The sequence below is a fragment of the Aethina tumida genome, chromosome 1, assembly GCF_024364675.1.
Source record: "Aethina tumida isolate Nest 87 chromosome 1, icAetTumi1.1, whole genome shotgun sequence".
NCBI classification, from domain to species: Eukaryota; Metazoa; Arthropoda; class Insecta; order Coleoptera; family Nitidulidae; genus Aethina; species Aethina tumida.
This window is the reverse complement of record NC_065435.1, coordinates 48,726,249-48,743,588: the sequence shown is the minus strand read 5'-3', so window position 1 is coordinate 48,743,588 and position 17,340 is coordinate 48,726,249. Positions and strand designations below refer to the sequence as shown.

At 33.0% G+C, this 17,340-nt stretch overlaps 3 protein-coding genes across 14 annotated transcripts in view; 2 read left to right on the top strand and 1 right to left on the bottom strand.

The window, feature by feature from the left end:
* The window catches only part of LOC109596551 (hormonally up-regulated neu tumor-associated kinase homolog A), a 347,951-nt gene extending 341,653 nt beyond the window's left edge, over positions 1 to 6,298 (top strand). For both annotated transcript variants that reach the window (XM_049961294.1, XM_020012118.2), the window contains 12 exons: positions 3,105 to 3,293; positions 3,661 to 4,170; positions 4,223 to 4,858; positions 4,908 to 5,012; positions 5,066 to 5,137; positions 5,188 to 5,304; positions 5,362 to 5,412; positions 5,464 to 5,592; positions 5,651 to 5,719; positions 5,777 to 5,920; positions 5,974 to 6,033; positions 6,082 to 6,298. In XM_049961294.1, the coding sequence (XP_049817251.1) occupies positions 3,105 to 3,293; positions 3,661 to 4,170; positions 4,223 to 4,858; positions 4,908 to 5,012; positions 5,066 to 5,137; positions 5,188 to 5,304; positions 5,362 to 5,412; positions 5,464 to 5,592; positions 5,651 to 5,719; positions 5,777 to 5,920; positions 5,974 to 6,033; positions 6,082 to 6,202 (2,203 nt within the window). In that variant the 3' untranslated portion in view covers positions 6,203 to 6,298. The remainder of the gene's footprint in view (positions 1 to 3,104; positions 3,294 to 3,660; positions 4,171 to 4,222; positions 4,859 to 4,907; positions 5,013 to 5,065; positions 5,138 to 5,187; positions 5,305 to 5,361; positions 5,413 to 5,463; positions 5,593 to 5,650; positions 5,720 to 5,776; positions 5,921 to 5,973; positions 6,034 to 6,081) is intronic.
* A 1,861-nt stretch (positions 6,299 to 8,159) lies between these two features.
* On the bottom strand, positions 8,160 to 17,023 carry LOC109596565 (uncharacterized). Of its 11 annotated transcripts, XM_049966849.1 has the most exons (13): positions 16,791 to 17,022; positions 16,138 to 16,251; positions 15,985 to 16,018; positions 15,908 to 15,930; positions 14,801 to 14,962; positions 14,301 to 14,408; positions 10,763 to 10,964; positions 10,613 to 10,704; positions 10,278 to 10,472; positions 9,395 to 9,633; positions 9,212 to 9,310; positions 8,513 to 8,828; positions 8,160 to 8,444 (listed from the first exon to the last, which is right to left on the bottom strand). In XM_049966849.1, the coding sequence occupies exons 1-13, from the start codon at positions 16,896 to 16,898 to the stop codon at positions 8,259 to 8,261; spliced, it is 1,878 nt and encodes a 625-aa protein (XP_049822806.1). In that variant the 5' UTR covers positions 16,899 to 17,022; the 3' UTR covers positions 8,160 to 8,258. The 11 variants fall into 11 exon arrangements, with proteins under 11 accessions (XP_049822806.1, XP_019867688.2, XP_049822825.1 ...); XM_020012129.2 differs by having other exon boundaries at positions 15,908 to 16,018; XM_049966868.1 differs by lacking the exon at positions 16,791 to 17,022 and adding an exon at positions 15,309 to 15,563 and having other exon boundaries at positions 15,620 to 16,018; positions 16,138 to 16,174.
* On the top strand, positions 11,843 to 14,152 carry LOC109596566 (uncharacterized). The gene is made up of 6 exons (XM_020012130.2): positions 11,843 to 12,008; positions 12,067 to 12,222; positions 12,282 to 12,524; positions 12,578 to 12,799; positions 12,850 to 13,044; positions 13,111 to 14,152. Exons 2-6 carry the CDS (start codon positions 12,069 to 12,071, stop codon positions 14,082 to 14,084), a joined length of 1,788 nt encoding a protein of 595 aa, XP_019867689.2. The 5' UTR covers positions 11,843 to 12,008; positions 12,067 to 12,068; the 3' UTR covers positions 14,085 to 14,152.
* Positions 17,024 to 17,340: the final 317 nt, after the last annotated feature.

Here is a 17,340-nt window from a genome sequence, read left to right as displayed (position 1 = left end):
CATGTATTGCAATATAATGCCATTGGTACCTAATTTTTGAAATAATTCAAATTACCACCACCAATAGTCAAAAATACAACATAAATACAGCACTCCCCTGTTAGTTTCGTATATTTTCACAATGAACCATTGCTAATTGTAATTACTCTGGTATTAACAAATGTTGGTATGGTGTTGCCTGTCGGCTGATCCTATTGGAAATAGAATGCACTCTAATCGAAAATACTAAAACATTTCCGCGAATTCTATGATTTCTCATTACATGTATGCACCCGGTATTTAACCTTTGTTCGTGAATGTGTGTGTGTGTGTGTGTTGGTGGCACTGGCCATTAAACATTACATCGCTGATTTCTGCCACTTCGGAGCAATGTGCAACGGGCAAAGTTTGTTATATGGCTTTTGCCATGGGTCATATGATCGTTTGATTGGCGCAGTCGAACCGCACTCGGTATTAAACCAGGTTAATTTATTAGTACGGTGTGTAATTACGTCGATGACCTTTCAGTTTGTTATGTCACATAGTGAATTATTCCGCCAGACGTACATGTACATGTATAAACGTGCCCCGATATTAGACTCATTCCAGTTAAATTGTGCTGCACCGTTTAAATGGCATGCGGACCTTTGCCTCAGTTTATTGCGAATTATGTGGTAGTAATTAAAACTAAATTTTGCCTAAATATTTGGGACAACAGATGTTCCACTACTTGAATTTTTTACAGACGTTAACGAATTTACCATAATGAAATAAAATGTAAATGGAAACGTTACACTACAAAACAACAACGTGACAATGCATGTCAATAATTAACAATAGCGACGCATACGAAAAATTTCATTATTCTATTTACATTTCATTTATCTCACGTTCATCATTGCCGGTCAAAGTTACGGCAAATTAATTTTAATCCCGATTGCATACAGCACTGATTGATCCTCTATGGGCATTAATAATTTAGCGTTGGTGGATAAACGGGTCCACCAAATTAAGCGCACCGCCAACAGTACAAAGCTCTATTGGAAATCAATATCCAAAACCCAGTGCATTTCACCAGCCAGCTTCCAGGTATCCTGCAATTAATTTTTACCCAGTATTTTTTTGTGGTTTTGTTGTTCAGTTGCGTGCCATTGTTGGGGCTAATATTAAAAGTAAAATTCTCTAAACTCGTCGTCGATGATTGTTTTTTATTTTTATTTTCGCGTATTGCGGTTATGTTCGGATTCATGGCTTGTATTTTGGCAAATTCAATGGCACAAATGATGGGGAATTATTGTTAACCCAACATCTACATTGTAGGTGTAACATGAATTACGCATTGTAACTATTTGTTTTTATTAAAATTTATGTTACTTTAAAGTTTTCATTGTAGTACATAATCGTAAAATTGTTATCCTTCAACATAGTTTCGTCTGGCCAAGACTTTTCCCCCCTAGTAAATTTAAGGAGAGATAATTAAAAAAGATACTAGAAGGATGTAACCTATTAATGTTGCACTATAAAAATTTACCATAAAAAGGTCATGAACCACTGACGTAAACTTTACATTGTGTGCACGATGATACAGATTCATTTGCATGTTTAAGAAAACAGAGAGACGATAAAGAAAACACTGTTACATAAACTTGTGTTTTCTTTTCTCGACGATGCACGGCAGTAAATGCACTGAGGCTTTTATAAAACCACTTACTTAGATCGTACACTTGAAATATTTGCGCTTAAGCATTCTGTAATCCTTTCAATTTTTTAATCAAAAAACTTACAACACTATTAGGACGGTCAGCAGCAGCGAAATACGGTAATTAGTTTCTCCATCCCCCTCCGTGTCGTCCTTAAAAATTGTTGGCTTTTTGCTAATGCATAATGAGGCACGTCAAAGACAATAGATTTACATTATTGATTTCTTCGTGATTATGCCCAAACAAATACAATCGTTTTCCAAGAGTTTCCAGTTTGTTGACATTCAATTGTAGAATAAGTAAAAGGATGAAAAGAACAGTTACTCATACCGAGAACCGAATCCTTTTTTCGCCGGCCCGAATTGAAAAGTTCTCGTAAGCAGCGAGATTCACACAATATAAATGTTTATATTCATAATCTTGGGAGAAATAAATCGCGCGACTGAGATGTGCATCTTGTACGCGCCGAAATTTATTGGAGTGCCCACTTGTGATACTCGGCTCCGCGCTCGAAAGGAAAACAAACTGCCACCGAAATATATACATGACGGTGTGAATAACAATACAGTACAAGAGAATCCAGTTCACTCATCGCTGTTTAATGTCGGTGACATTAATAATAAACAATTAACGGTTAATGACATAAAATAATATGTAACGTTAAATTATTCCGATATCGATTGTAAAACATTTAATTATATATCAGGGTCGTGACATTCATATTAGTAACGAATTAATTAATCTTCGAATATCTATTTGAAAGTTTTGCGTCGCTACCTATCTAATAAATCACGATATTATTCTCCGGCAAATATTTATACTCCGTAGTAAAATGGCTCTTCTTTGGTTGTCAGTTTCGGCAAACTTATGACTTGTAGTTACACAAGGAGATATTTAAAATGACTAATGACGTTGAGCAAGAGAGCCGCGCAAAGTACAAAAATACTTAATGCATCTCGACGATTTAACAAAGCAATATTAATTCGAGGGCGACGTTAAAATTGTCGAAGTTTTTCGCATTTGTCATTTATACTGTGCAATTTTATATTATTGAGTTTCGGTCTGAGTGCATATTGTGAAGTTTTGTTTTATTCGCGGAATAAAATTTATCCGGGGTGGATTTCTTTGTCGTTTTAACAAAGATTTCTCGGGCGCTTTGTCTGCTCTAACATCGGAAAAATGGTTAATGGCCAACATGAAATTTTATATTTTAAATCGCAACATAAAATTCGCATTATACGGTGGCGTTGCGTTGGTCTAGGGATATATTATAATTTCTTATCTTTATTTCTGATTCATGCATGCTTTATGCATGAATTCGACTAAGGACTTGCCTTTGACCACAAGTAACCTTACAGTTCCTGTAGGAATTAATTTTGATTTTATACGTAAATAATAAAATAGTAATTTTTGTTGTTGTTTCAGGGACTTGAAACTTGAAAACGTTATGTTAAATTCATTGCACACTCAAATAAAAATTGTCGACTTCGGATTAAGCAGCATTTGGTCCTACGATTCTCCATTAAAGACCCACTGCGGATCACCAGAATACGCAGCACCGGAATTATTCCTTGCTAATACACAATATGGACCAGAAGTAGATATGTGGAGCTTGTAAGTTTCTTAACATTACTTTACAAAACCTATCAGGAATAACTAAACTCTAATCCACCCGCCTGTAAATTAACACATAAAACTTTTCCATTTTCTGACGTAAACTTTACAAGAAGAAGTGAGTAACTGTATGGGGAAGACATCTAAATAGATGTCCCGTATAGGTAGGTAGTCCATCTAGATAAAGGACGCTAGAGCGATTCGCCTAAAGCGTTGTGTAAAAAGTTTTGTATCAACAATAAGTCATTAAGAACTACAGAAATTGTCACTTTAACCGTGTGCACCCAAGGGAAATACCGAAACGTCAATTTTGTATATTTCTGTTATTATAAAATGTTTTAATTTAATTGTATACTTTTTTGTTTAGGGGAATTATTGTGTATGCAATGGTAAATGGACATCTCCCATTTCAAGAAAAGAGCTACATAGTATCCGCCCAGCCACGTCGCCAACAATTAATAGCCGACATATCTCGAGGACTATCTGAGAACCAAAAGAGATTGATTAGCCACTTTACTCTAGATTTTCAAAGTTGTTTGCTTGGTTTATTGAACATTGATTCAAATAGAAGACTAAACGTCAAAGAATTATTGCAACATGCATGGATTACTGAAAATGGAAAAAAAGTAATTCTGACCAATCCTTTATTAAGCTTGACTCATTCACGTCAGGCTAAAATATTAAAAGATATAAGTAATATGACAAAAATTGATTTAAATCAAGTGATTCAGTTTATCAAAGAAGACTCGCTAAGCAAAGTTGCCGTTATGTACCGTATATTAGCTCATAGGCACAAACTAAAAGAATTAAAGGGAGATGGCGTAAGCAGACTTGCGACTAGTCATGATGGAGATTGCAACAATCTAGAAGAGATAAGGTAAGTTGTATTTTATTGAGATAAGCACGAAATATATAATTTTGGTTCTCAGGAAGAATGGCGAAGTCAATAACAAAGATCCTAAGAAGCTGCCATCACTAAAGGGGATTGATTACCGACAATATCAATCGGTGACCATGAGACGAAAGGCGTATTCAGCAACGTTAAACCGAAAACATATTAAGAAAAACCAAATTGAATTAAAAGCATCGACTGCAGGACCACACAAGAAATCGAATAATAACACCGTATATGGGTTGGGAGCATTGAATCGCCGAAACAGTAACAAAATAAACGAACTTATTGAAGTGGCCGTCTTCAGACCTGAAGCTTCTAGACCTCCAACACGAAAAAAGGAACATCAGGAAACAGCTGTTCCACAAAACACCAAGTCAAATCATAAGTCCAAAGGATCTGACGTCGAATTATATAGAAAGTCATATGATAAACCAATGGTAATTAGACCAGGAAGTCGTAAAAAGTCCGATGGTCCCAAGCGTTCAGATGCCAAAACAATTCAAAAGAAATCGAAAGACCATAGGCCTGCTACCTGCATTCCAGTCAAATCATCCCAACTGGAGGAAGAGAAATCGTTTGACTACCGCAATATACAATCAACTACTCTTCGAAGAATGGCATATTCGGCCACAGTGAAAAACAAAAATCAGAGGAAAGCAAGAAAATCCTGGTAAATACTATTTTTGTTTTTAAACATTTAATTTTAACCTGATGATTAGTGCTGTGGAAAATTTAAAACGTGATGGAAAGGATACGTACGTCCATAAAACTTTGAAAAGGAAAACAACCGAAATTCACGACCCACTGCCGGACTCCAAACAACGGTATACCGCCAACTTTGTCGAAATAACCATTTATTTTTTTATAATTCCTTTAGAATAAATGCAAGACAACATTCCCCTGCAGCAAACAATCATCGATCAAATACCATACCTGTACGAAAACTTAGGTAAGTACAGCACCGTTTCTTGTACGTCAAATAGTAATGATTACCTTTAGTAGTGGCAACGAAGCACTAAAAATAATTTCAAGAGAAGCAGTTATAGCTAGAGCGCAATTAAGGTATTATCAAGAAGGATCGGATAAAGAAAAACATACAGATTCTGACCAAAAAAGGTAGTTCTCCGTTAATTATTAACTATAGACGATAAATAAATTTGTAACATTTTTCAGGATTAAGTCAAAACAAGGGTTTTCAGTAACTAAAGCCCAGCGGAGACTTGGGTACGTTAATTTATTTATGACGAAATTTTATTTTAATGAGTCATTAAACAGCGTTAGTTTAAAACGTAATGCAAAGGAAGGCGCATTTGGTAAAGGCCGTTTGAAAGGAAAATGCTTCATTGAAAATCAAGAACGATCAACGAACAACAAAAAACAAAGAAGTCTCGAAGATGCTCAACGGTATGTTAACTAATCGTTTGTCACAGGTTATTAGTATTGAAATTAAATAATAATATAGGGCGAAATCAAGACAACTCTTTTCGGGAACTAAGGTTCCAAGATCCAAGATACCCAGCCGAAAAAATAAGTATGTTTTGTAATATTTAATTTACATATTGTTAAATAGTAATTAACTCGTTTAAAGCATGACAGAAACTTTAAAATGTGATTCAAAAGACACGTTCATTAGTCAGACACATTTGAAAATGAAAACATCCATTGAAAACAAAGAAGTTATGTCCATTAAAAATAAGCAATCATTTACGATCTGTTCAGACATTCCAAAAAGGTATTTCCACTTATTTTGGCAAGTTTTTGTATTAATAAATAATTTAAAAATAGGCTTAAATCAAGAAAATTATATTCCGGCACAAAGAACGTACGATCCTCAAGGAAACATTGGTAAGGTATAATATTTCATGCAATACAATTTATTAATTTACTGGACAGTGTTAAAGGCTTAGAGGCAGCACTCCGATATATCAGACAAACGCCTACAAAATCGAATTCAAGTCAGGAGATTGGAGCTTGTGGTGAAGGGGCTACAACGCAGACATCTTCGAAAACATAATAAATGTCAATATTAGAATATATATTATTTTTAATATACATATTTATAGTACATAAAATATACAAATTAAATTAAAAATGTTGCTTTTAAGACATACATTATTTTTTATTGTTGAGTTCTTATTAAGACGCCATCTTAAAGTTTTTAAAAGATTATCGTAACTCGTTATGTAATAACACGTTATTATATTATTACTGTTATAATAAATATTTTAAAAAGTACTCCCAATTCAAATAGTAATTAATGAGGTACATCTAAACTTTTAAGGTGACTTGCCACTTCAACATTCGTCTTTTTTGTTTTATTCGGATGAAAATATTTATAATATGCTATCATACATATAGTTCCTATTATGAAAAAAAATATATTTAAATAAAAAGAAATAAATATAACAAACTCTGTCAGATTAACGTTAAAACACCAAACAAATGTGGCTACTACATTTTCTATAAAAAATACAGTATACAGAAATATAACGTTGTACTTTGTCTTTCCTTCGCTTATTGATATGTGTGCAAAAATATATATGCCGCCAATAACAACATAAAATAGAACTACTTCGAAAGTACTTGTTTCACAAAGTGGGATATCTCCATTTTTTTTATAAAGCATGACACTCATACAAGCCAAGTGAATTACTAAGACTCCAATAGTTGTTTTCGGATACAGTGAAATTACTAACGTAATTGAAATTATTCTTGAAGCTAAAATTATTCGGAATAAGAATATTGTGGTCATAAATAAAAAGAGTTACTTACCTGTTATAAAAAAATGCCAACAATTTTGTAATACAGTTCCATCAGTAGAAATGTTATTTTTATTATTCTGACAAATTCTAATTGTCTTATGATAAGTTGACACAGCCTTACTAATACTAAAAATTGAAAAAATTATGGAAAGTAGTTTGTCTGTATAATAGAAAATTTCTAAAAACATAAATTAGTAGCAACATGATTTAAATTTAAAAATATATACCTACCTGTTTGACCATTTTTAAATTGTAACATTATAGATGTTATTTGAAGAATCAATTGTGGAGCTGATTCGAAAAAAGCTTCCATTATATTCAATAAAGCTATGTTGGCCTCATTTGTAGCTTTTTGTGAACCTTTTAAGTTAAAGTTTTGAAAATATCTTACTAGTGGGGACAGTTGTACATATGTAAGAAATGTAAAATATTTTTTCTTAGACATTGTTTTTAATTGATTTTCCATTTCGAATAACCTTATATTATAAAAATTTGTAATCACAGAAGGGACGAGAATAAATGTTAATGTTATCCAAAAATATAAATAGTCATTTTCCTTAAAATAATTATAACATACATTTATATCAGTTCCGACGTCAAAAAGGTAAAATATTAATGATGACAAATTGCACAATTGCCCTCCACAGTTTCCCATGATAGATGATTAATATAAAACTGATTTAATATAATTATTTTAAAATTGAAATTTGTGTATTATGATAAAAAAATCTAATCTAAAATAAGATAGTGATAATTGCATTGATATTAAAGTTGGGTACTTCTAAAATAACACTCACGGTACTTTTAGCGCCATCTCTCACTGGATGTCTGTATTATCAGTTTTTCAGATTACTACGTTGTTTGAGAGGTAAGTTTTATTATTTAAATAATTCAAAACTTGTTATTAAATCACATTTTTTAGTAAATATTTAGTAACATCCAAATAAAAACGCAATTGGCAATCGACTTAAAAAACTTTTTATATTAGAAAGTTTTTAGATTCATTTTAGAGACGAAATCTTAACGCGAATGTATAACATTCATGATTGTGTCTCTGAGCAAACAATTTTTTCTATTGGAACGATGTATTTAGGACTGTGTATGTATAATTTGAACACTATTTAACAACAAATAATCCCATTTTGTCTTGTAACTTTTATATATTTTATATTATAGGAGTAAATAGAATCAATTATAAATGAAACAATATTGAAACATTTCTAGATCTAGTTTAATTAATATAAATATAAAGACAAATTCTAACAATATATAAAATAACTATAATTTAATAACTCGATGTATGTATATTTATCCATTTGAATGGAAATCAACAGCCTTGGATTGGGTATAACCGCGTTTTCGCAAGCTTTCATCCATTCTCAATTGTTCCTGCTGTAGCTGCATCCTTATCGCACCTAACTGCGTTAATATACTTCTATTACTATCTCTCGACGAATCGTAGTGATTCACTATATTTTTTTGTACTGCAGGAATCTAAAAACAATCAAAATCAATAGGAACATTGGCGAGTAAATCAATCATATAAGGGAACACAGACATACTTGCCACTTATCCTCCAGACGGCGGACGGCGTCCGAACCGTGACGCGCCGAATTAAAAGGTACCGAATTGCGCAGCTCCTTGGCAACAGGCGAATGAGCCTTCAAAACAGGCACGGGTAGTGTGTCGTCGAAACGGCCCGAACTGCCGCGCCGCTGCAACTTCGGGCTGCGCCGAAACGCGCTCAGGTCTTGCTGCGTGGCGCTGTGCCTGCGTTGACCGTTGCCCAGGCCCTCGCGCAGACTAAGTGCTGTATCCATACGCTGCGTCAGCGAATCGATGCGACTTAGCGAATCGAAGCGACTGAACGTGTTCGTGCTGGCGACGAGAACGAGCAATTAGCACGTGTAAATTGAACGTGGGATCTTACAGAAAAATATGAGGTCTCATTCACTTACTCCAATTATAGATTATGGTAAAAACAGTAGTTTTGATATATTACACATTTTTCTGCAAGACATAAAACTAAAACATAGCGGGCAGCTTACTATTCTATTTACATACATTCAACGAAAGTCTTAAATATGTTATTGAGTGTGTCTAAATGATAACATAAAGGACAAATAACGAAAAAATTAAGGAAACATCAACTCAATATCTAAGAAAAATGAAAACGGTGATCAACGAAGGGCGGCAAGCAGGCAAGCAGCCAGAAAGTCGGCTCTGCTAACGAGAGACGGACGATCGGCCGGCCAACTCACCGTCGGACGAACGGATCGTGGGAGTTGAGGGAGTCCATGCGGTTGAGCGTGTGCCTCCGCGTCGAATACGAGTCGAAGCGCGAGGAAGGAAGGTTGTACCTGAACGACGAACAAAAAAGTTATGCGCGAAGTGCAATGTGACTTGCAGGTGTCAATCAAAAGTATTATTTACAAGACGTGTACCTGGAGACAGTGGTGGGCTCGAACACACTAGTGGATGGAACGTTATACGACGACGTCGACGACCCAGGGGGATAGTGGTGGCGACGCGCCACCGGCGGCGAATAATGCGGCGGCTTGGGGCAGTGGGGCTCGCGGCTTAGCCCGCTCAAACCGCTTTCCGATTCGGTGTGCTTGCGAAGACCGCCGCGTAAAGGCACGTCCTGCTGCCGCCTAAACAACTCCTCACTGTGTCTGCGCATCTACAATAATTATTCAGCTTAATATTTTAGTAAACAAGTGCAGCAAATATAATAAATACGGGCTATATAAAAAGTATCCGCATAACTCAATCTCCGGATTGGAGGAGATATTACATTTTTATCTATTAAATTATACACTACATTACAACCAATACTATATATAACATCAATCAGCAGAAATTTGAAATTCCTAAAAGAGAGGATGTGATTCGGATTATAAGAAAAACAAGAATGTTTTACCAGGCTGGATATTATTTCACAATTTATTAAAACTTCATTAGATACATTTTACATTTAAATTTAGCTAAGGAAAACCTAAGTCTTAAGTCTAGACTAATAGACGGGGGGGACGGAACACAATCATCTATATAAGCGTATTTTTGTTCTAATCCTAGGAATGTTGGAAGAGGGGATATGATTTGGATTATAAGAAAATTAAAATGTTTTGCAAGACTACTTACTACTCGTTATCACACATTATTAAACTCTACTTGATACATTTTACAAATAAATTCATTCTGAAAAAACCGAACCTTTATTATCTACTCTAATAGATAAATCATACCGGAATACTATTCATAAAATGCCCTCTTTAATTAAGTGCTTCATACCAAACCATTTTGTAACAAACCCAATCAACGTACATGTTCGAAATTTCTATTCTTGCGTTGTTCGTCTGCCAGCTGTTCCTCCTGCATGCGCAGCAGCTGCTGCTCCAGCCGTCTGTTTTCCAGTTCTTGTTCGCGGCGCTCCTGTTCATCGCGCATCGCTTGCATGCGACGTTTCTCCTCGATTTGCATTCGTAACTCCTGTTGATACGCTTCTCGTTTCAATCGTTCCTGCGGACATTATCAAACCACTGTTCTGCATTAAATCGCGCCGAGCCTATTTCTACGTTCTTTTAGTTTGCGTCACTTGTATTACACACTGTGTGAGCAGTAAATGTACATTAAAACGTTTAGTTCAAAAATCTACTTACTCTTTCCAATTCCTCGGATCTGGTAGCCTGATAACTAAAACCGTCCATGAAGCTTGGCGTGTACGAGTGCTTCAAGTCCGACAATAGTCGTTCTGAAATTTAGATAAATATTTATGTTGTCCACAATTTTAATATTTTCTATTGACCTACCCCTGGGACTTCCAGTGCGCCTATTCGACAATATGCCTTTTGGCTTATCCATATCGGTTTTCAGTAAGGCATTTTGAGCACTAGTTAATCTTTGGTCTACTCTATACGATGCTAAATTACGATTGTTTAACGGTAGATAATTATTAACTGGAGTGGGGCTGAGTTCCTTCTCCGCTAAATTCTGGGACACTCCATACTGAATCTACAACAAATATATTTATTATTTAATTATACTAAATTGTATAGAATAATTATATACACAATAATCTAGAAATATGTTCTTAGAACAAATCTCCAATGACTGAACAAATTTTTTGTTAATTTCACATAGTGCATAAGAGTCTTACCCATTACATATTGGGACAATATCAAATACGTCCCAAATTTAGATATTTCAATATTTATTTTATTTTTTTACATAATTTTATATAATCTCATAATAGATTTATTGATAATTATAAGACCAATTAACAGAACAAAATACCTATTTTATTGTCAAGTGAACCTAAAGGAAGGACTTACGGAAATTAGTTCAAGTACTGTAAGAAGATGATTAGTGGATGGGTGTTCGTTTGATTCCAAACCTACAAGAAAAATCCTGGTTTCTACTAAAAATGTAAAAGTCCAATTTAGACATGCTTTGGACCACGTAACCATGGAGACGGTTAGTTTTCAGTTTTTTCGTCACCATAAGACCTCCAGTTGGTTATTTTAAACATTTTAATAAGAAGGTAATAAAATAAACACTGAAATACGTAAATTTTGTACGTATTTGATATTATCTCAATAAAGGGCTCGTATTTGTGAATTTTGAATTTAATTTTTACTTCCACAGATCCAGAGTAGTATTCGGCTTTTTGATGACACCTAAAAGTTATAACTTAACAACTTCAACAATAGACTAAAGCCACATTAAATATTCTCTTATTATACCTTAAATTTATAAAAAAGAAGAATATCAAATTAAAAATAAACATAATGTCTGTCCAATCTTTAAATATTTCTAACTAGATTTTCTCACAGCGACATCTACATATGAAACGTCTGTAGTCGCGATCACAAAACAAATCGATGACCTTGTCAGACTCAGCTGTTCGTAACTACGCAGTGTTTATTTACGTTTTGTTGTACGCTTTGTTGTAAGTTGCAAAATACTTAAATTGTTAGTTGTTAAAAGTGAATCATGACCATTTAATAAATTTTATAATCATAATTTCAACTGATTATAAAAATCAACTTGGAACAGGTAAGAAAACAACTGATCACATTTTCTTTTGTTCTCTGAAATTGCGCGTTATCTTCAGAAATGACGGACAGTGTATACAGAAGCTTTGGTGAAATGGAAGAACTAAAACCAAAATCTGGATGGCACACAGATTCGGGTGCTATGGACAGTCTTTACAAAAGCCTGCAGAATGATTTGGAGGAAGCAAAACTGCAAACAACACAACAAAATGAAGGTAAATTGATCGTAAATATTTATTTTTAGTGTATAAATCAATTTTGATTTTATTTGTAGTGGTTGAGTTTGAAAACAACTCAGAAAATTTCATGAAATTACTAAATGACTGTCTGGAGGAGGACTATGAAATAGTCCAGGATTTGGACAGGCTATTAAGTGATGCAAGGTACTACCATGCAAATTGCAATATTGCCAAGACAACTGGCACGGCTGCAAGTTGTGGGGGTGCTGCCATAATGATTGGTTCTTTTGTGTCTGCACCACTTACAGCTGGACTGTCTGCGATACCTGCAGTAGTTGGTAGATTTTATGTGGTAGAATGGTTTATTTATTTTCAATTATTTGTTTACTAGGAGCTGGATTGTCACTAAGTGGAGGAGTAACAAATCTCGTAACAGATTTTATTGCTAATCGCATTACACAAGGGATTATCAATGAGATCAAAGAAAAAACTGAAAAGAAACAAAAGTCCAATAATAGTTTAAATATGCAAATTAATAATGTTAGGAAGATTCTCACTTACTTTGGCTCTCAGGGAATATCTCAAAAATGTGGTTTGACAACAATTTTAAAAGGTAATACAACACATTTTAATTTCATTTAAATTAATTATTTTTAATTATAGCAATTGCAAATGAGACTTTGGACTTGACAAATTTACCAAATACTAATATTATGAAAACATTTGCCCTTAGTGCGGTTGTTATGCATGAAGCAGAAGATGTGGCTTTAAAATATTTACCTAAAATAGGAAAGTACATTTCAATTTCAGAAAAACACTTGAGAATGATATATTCTTTCTTTGGATTAACAAATACAGGTAATATACATTTAACAGTAAGACATAAAAATTCTGTTTACATTTAGAGATTAAAACTTTTTATAGGAACATCTATCCTGAAAACAGCAGCTGGTTTAATAGGTGTTGTATCAGCTGGAGTCTTTGCCATAGTTGATATTTCCTTATTAATAAGAGACTGGCAATCAAATCCACCATCAGAAAAGGCGATTATCGACATTAAAACACAACTGCTTGCCGAAATCGACAATCTTAAAGAGTTACAAGAAATAATAGAGTCTCTAAAAGACAAAGTTTGGCACAGTAAATTATTGCACATCCCAATTGTAGGACCTTCAGAGGAAGTTGTGAACCGTTTTATCGCCAACATCGAAAACTCGAACAAAGCACAATTGGATGCCATGCTAATTAACTTAGAACAGTCCAATGTATTGAAAAATGTTACCGCAGCTATGATATCAAAGGCAATAGAAGTTGAGAAGCTTATTGTGTGTTCGAAAGTTGAACTCAAGCTATCATATGACTTGGTGGACCAAAACACTAAAGATACAGAACCTTCTGTTAAGCATATACATATCATTCACCAAAGTGTGTTAAACATTTTCAATGATATTACACAAGAGTTCATTAAATCAAGAAAATTAAAACCTATAACTGTACCAAACAATGAAACACTTTCAGACTCTATAAAAAAATGTATTGACACGTTTATGGTGGCAAAAATTGATGACTCGACGCAGTACATCGATCTGCATACCAACGAGTACCTAGCAAACGAAAGCGCACTGAAGAAAGCATGTGTTAGGCAAACTGGTCGCCTTTACGACTGTCTGGAACCGTCAAAAGAACTTTTCGAGGAAATAAACATCGCTGTGAAAAACATCAACGATAACAGCCTATTTGTGGATCAAATGGCACTAAGAATTTGGCTAAAACAAAAACATGATACCAAAAGGAACAGACTCATATTCGATCGAGCCGAGAATGAGATAAAACACATGTTTTATAAATTACAAGATGACCTTTCACAGTGGGTAGAAACCATTAAGTACAAACAGTAATAATTGTATGATTTGTTAATAAACTAATGTTAAGGATTAATAAATGGCATGATTTACTTGAAATACAATTATTAGTAATTATTAGTACAGCATTATTCATGACTTATTTACATATTTACAGAATTGTAAGCAAAAATAATCTAGAATATGATAAGAGTAATTTCAGATCTATTAGTGAAAGCGGTTACAACATGCCCGAAAACCGAATTTACTTACTAACTCTGTGTGAATATTCTGAATCTCGGTTTGTACAGCTTTGGTTTCTTTCACAGAAGCTTTTTCTGAAGTTATGCTCTTAGAAACCTCTTTTAAACTTTGGCTCTTCTGCAAAAATATCAAATTTATTTGTTAAACTTCTTAAACGATTGTTAATAAATTTATTTACAAATAATCTTTCTTTATAAGATATATTTATTTACCTTTACGACATTAAATATATACACTTCTAGCATATTAATGTAGCTTTATATTTTTATGTATTAATGATATTTACATAAACATTGACATTATAAATGTGATATCTGAGGAATGAGTAAACTTATATATTTATTATCGAACACGTCTAGAGGAAATATCCAAATTAATAACTTTTTGTGATACGTAAATTAATGGCATGTATCTGTAATTAATAATGAAAAATCTATGTACATATTTCTTAACAAGCTGTGCAAACTTTTTCTGTGTTATTAATAAATTGTGTATACGTGTTAACATACCTGTGCAAGGTGTCTCAGATATTCGGCTTTCTGTTTTTGCAAAAAAATGTTCCTCCGTTGCTCATACTCCCCCAAACCAAGGTATGGTGCGGCAGTGACTCTTAACTGAGGATTGTTCGGGCTGTACTCACCGTACCGTAACATTGCACGATTGATGTCATCCTAAAAATAGCATTTTAATCAAACACAATCGCTTAACATCATTTTACGGTGTCGTCTAAAAAATATCTAACGACCACCAAACTATTTAGATCAATTTACATGTTAGTGTAGGTGGAAAACGACAATTTGTTTAAATATTGACTAGTGTACTATTTTACTTATGAATACATATGAAGAAGAAATATAGAAGGAAATATTTAGAAAAGCTACAAATAAATATAAATATATTTTCTATATTTATATTTGAAAAAACATTTAAGGGAAAAGGCTTGCTGTTAATAGAAAAGAAGAGTTATGGACTTCTACACATCAACAATACTAACACTAAGGAAACTAAATCCTTTACCTCTAAGAAATTTTAAGTACACTGCTGGACAAAATTTGTCACTCCTAAAAACAATGCATATTAATTAGATACTCATTTTATATATTTTCTAAATAGAACAATTGATATAAATATTTTTCTAGTAATATACAATTAAAATTAATCCTATTGCTATTCTCTGGGTTATTAGATATGCTCCTACACTAAACGTGATATTCTATTTAATTTTATCCAGCAGTATATTTCATGTTTACTTCAATAATCTTGATTTTGAATCTGTAGAGTTATAAAGAAAAGTCTTATTATCATAAATAAATGTTAGAATAATAGACCTTTTAATATTGGTTCATCAAAAATAACTTTGTAATGTAAATGGTTAATCTCCCACAATTTATTAATATTTATTTTCTACATAATATTACATTTTTATACAGCTTTTCATATAAGTGTAAATCATCGTTACTCAAGTCTCAAATATAAAGAAACATATTAAACATAAGATATTACAAAATATAAATGAAATTAGTAGATAGCTTTGTGTGCTAATACATGCATATTGGTGTTCTTAGGAGGCACTAAAACATCAATTTTGCTAAACAAAAATTAACATACATGCTTACCGATCTAAGTGGATTGTCACAATCTGAAAGATTATCAATAAAAGCTTGCTTACTCTTCTCTACAATACCTTCATTACTATTTATATTAACTTTGTTGGTACTAAGTAGTTTCTAAAATGAATCGAAAAAACAAAAAGCTTTAGCAAAAAATTACAAACAACTACAGACAGTCTACGATATAAAAATATTGAATTGAAAGGGTTAAAATACAAATTTATAAAGGTACTTACTTGGTTTGCATTTGGAGATAAGACACAGGGTTCTATCAATATTTTACTATTTCCAAATTCAATTGATTGTATCTCATTATTGTTATGTTGTTGTAGTTTATCACAATTTTCTTTCTGGAACAATGTTCATTTCACATAAAATAATGTGAACACAATATAACACAGATTGTTAACTAACTAACTTTTAAATTATAAAGGAATTCAAGAAGGAACTGTGCTAGTGAAGTTACACAGATAAAATAAGTGATAATAGCAAGACATTTCTACCCCTTCATGTCATTTTTCAAGAAAATCAATATTAAACAAGGTCAGACTGTGGCACTCCTCTTTTTCATGATATCACTACCCATCTCCCAATCAGTAAATAAATTTAATGGCTTCTAAACATGTAATTATGTTGTAATTTGCTATTCACTCTACATTTAATTAGATAATTGAAATAAATTTGCATTCTTTTAAATAAAGAGGAAAAACATAATTAAGTTTGAATAATTGAAAATGGATCTTTTGGTTTAATCCAATGCTTGAGCCAAGCATCTTCAGATCTCAAGAGTTCATTGTTAAACAAAAGGGCTGCTGATAATTTAAAAGTTTGAGTACCCCTTTTGCGGCTTTAAATCACGTATAGAGTTAGAAGTTAACACATTTATTACCTCATCCTCGTTTTCCTCAACATTTATAAATTCCAGCTGCAGTTTGCGTTTTTCTTCAGCAATTATGGCTTTCTGTTCTTCAATAAACTTTCTTATGTCTTCAGACATTGTAAAATAAGTATTATAATAAACGTTTTCTCAAATCATAATTTATAATAAACAAAATGGTGATAGTTATAAAAAAATATTGGCTTAATAAAATTCTTTTTGAAGACGGTTATGTAGTTCAAAATAGTTTTTGAAGCAAAACATTTGAACTAATGAAGAACGTATTTTTTAATATTAATTTTTTTAACTTATTCTATATTGCACTAATTGTTCAAATTGTATTTTCGTATCTTTGTGTGTCTTTATTAATGTTAGTAATAAGTAATTAAAAACAATTTTAGTTGCTCTGTAGTAGTTATAATGTACCAGTGACGTCATCAATGTGTTAGTTGCCTAGCAACGCTCGCGACAGTTTTATTAGATGTTCTATGAATTATCTCTATCGAAAAAGACAACTCTGTCTCTAATAATGAGACGTGAGTGTTGCCCTGAGTTTAAACCA

Excerpts from the sequence above, each read along its gene's own strand:
- LOC109596566 (XM_020012130.2), top strand. The coding sequence starts at position 12,069 with ATGACGGACAGTGTATACAGAAGCTTTGGTGAAATGGAAGAACTAAAA. Across the intron at positions 12,525-12,577 it reads TGCGATACCTGCAGTAGTTG|GAGCTGGATTGTCACTAAGT; the intron begins GTAGATTTTATG and ends TTTGTTTACTAG. Across the intron at positions 13,045-13,110 it reads CTTTGGATTAACAAATACAG|GAACATCTATCCTGAAAACA; the intron begins GTAATATACATT and ends AACTTTTTATAG.
- LOC109596565 (XM_020012129.2), bottom strand. The coding sequence starts at position 16,898 with ATGTCTGAAGACATAAGAAAGTTTATTGAAGAACAGAAAGCCATAATT. Across the intron at positions 10,473-10,612 it reads GATCCGAGGAATTGGAAAGA|GAACGATTGAAACGAGAAGC; the intron begins GTAAGTAGATTT and ends TAATGTCCGCAG. Across the intron at positions 9,634-10,277 it reads AGAATAGAAATTTCGAACAT|ATGCGCAGACACAGTGAGGA; the intron begins GTACGTTGATTG and ends TAATTATTGTAG.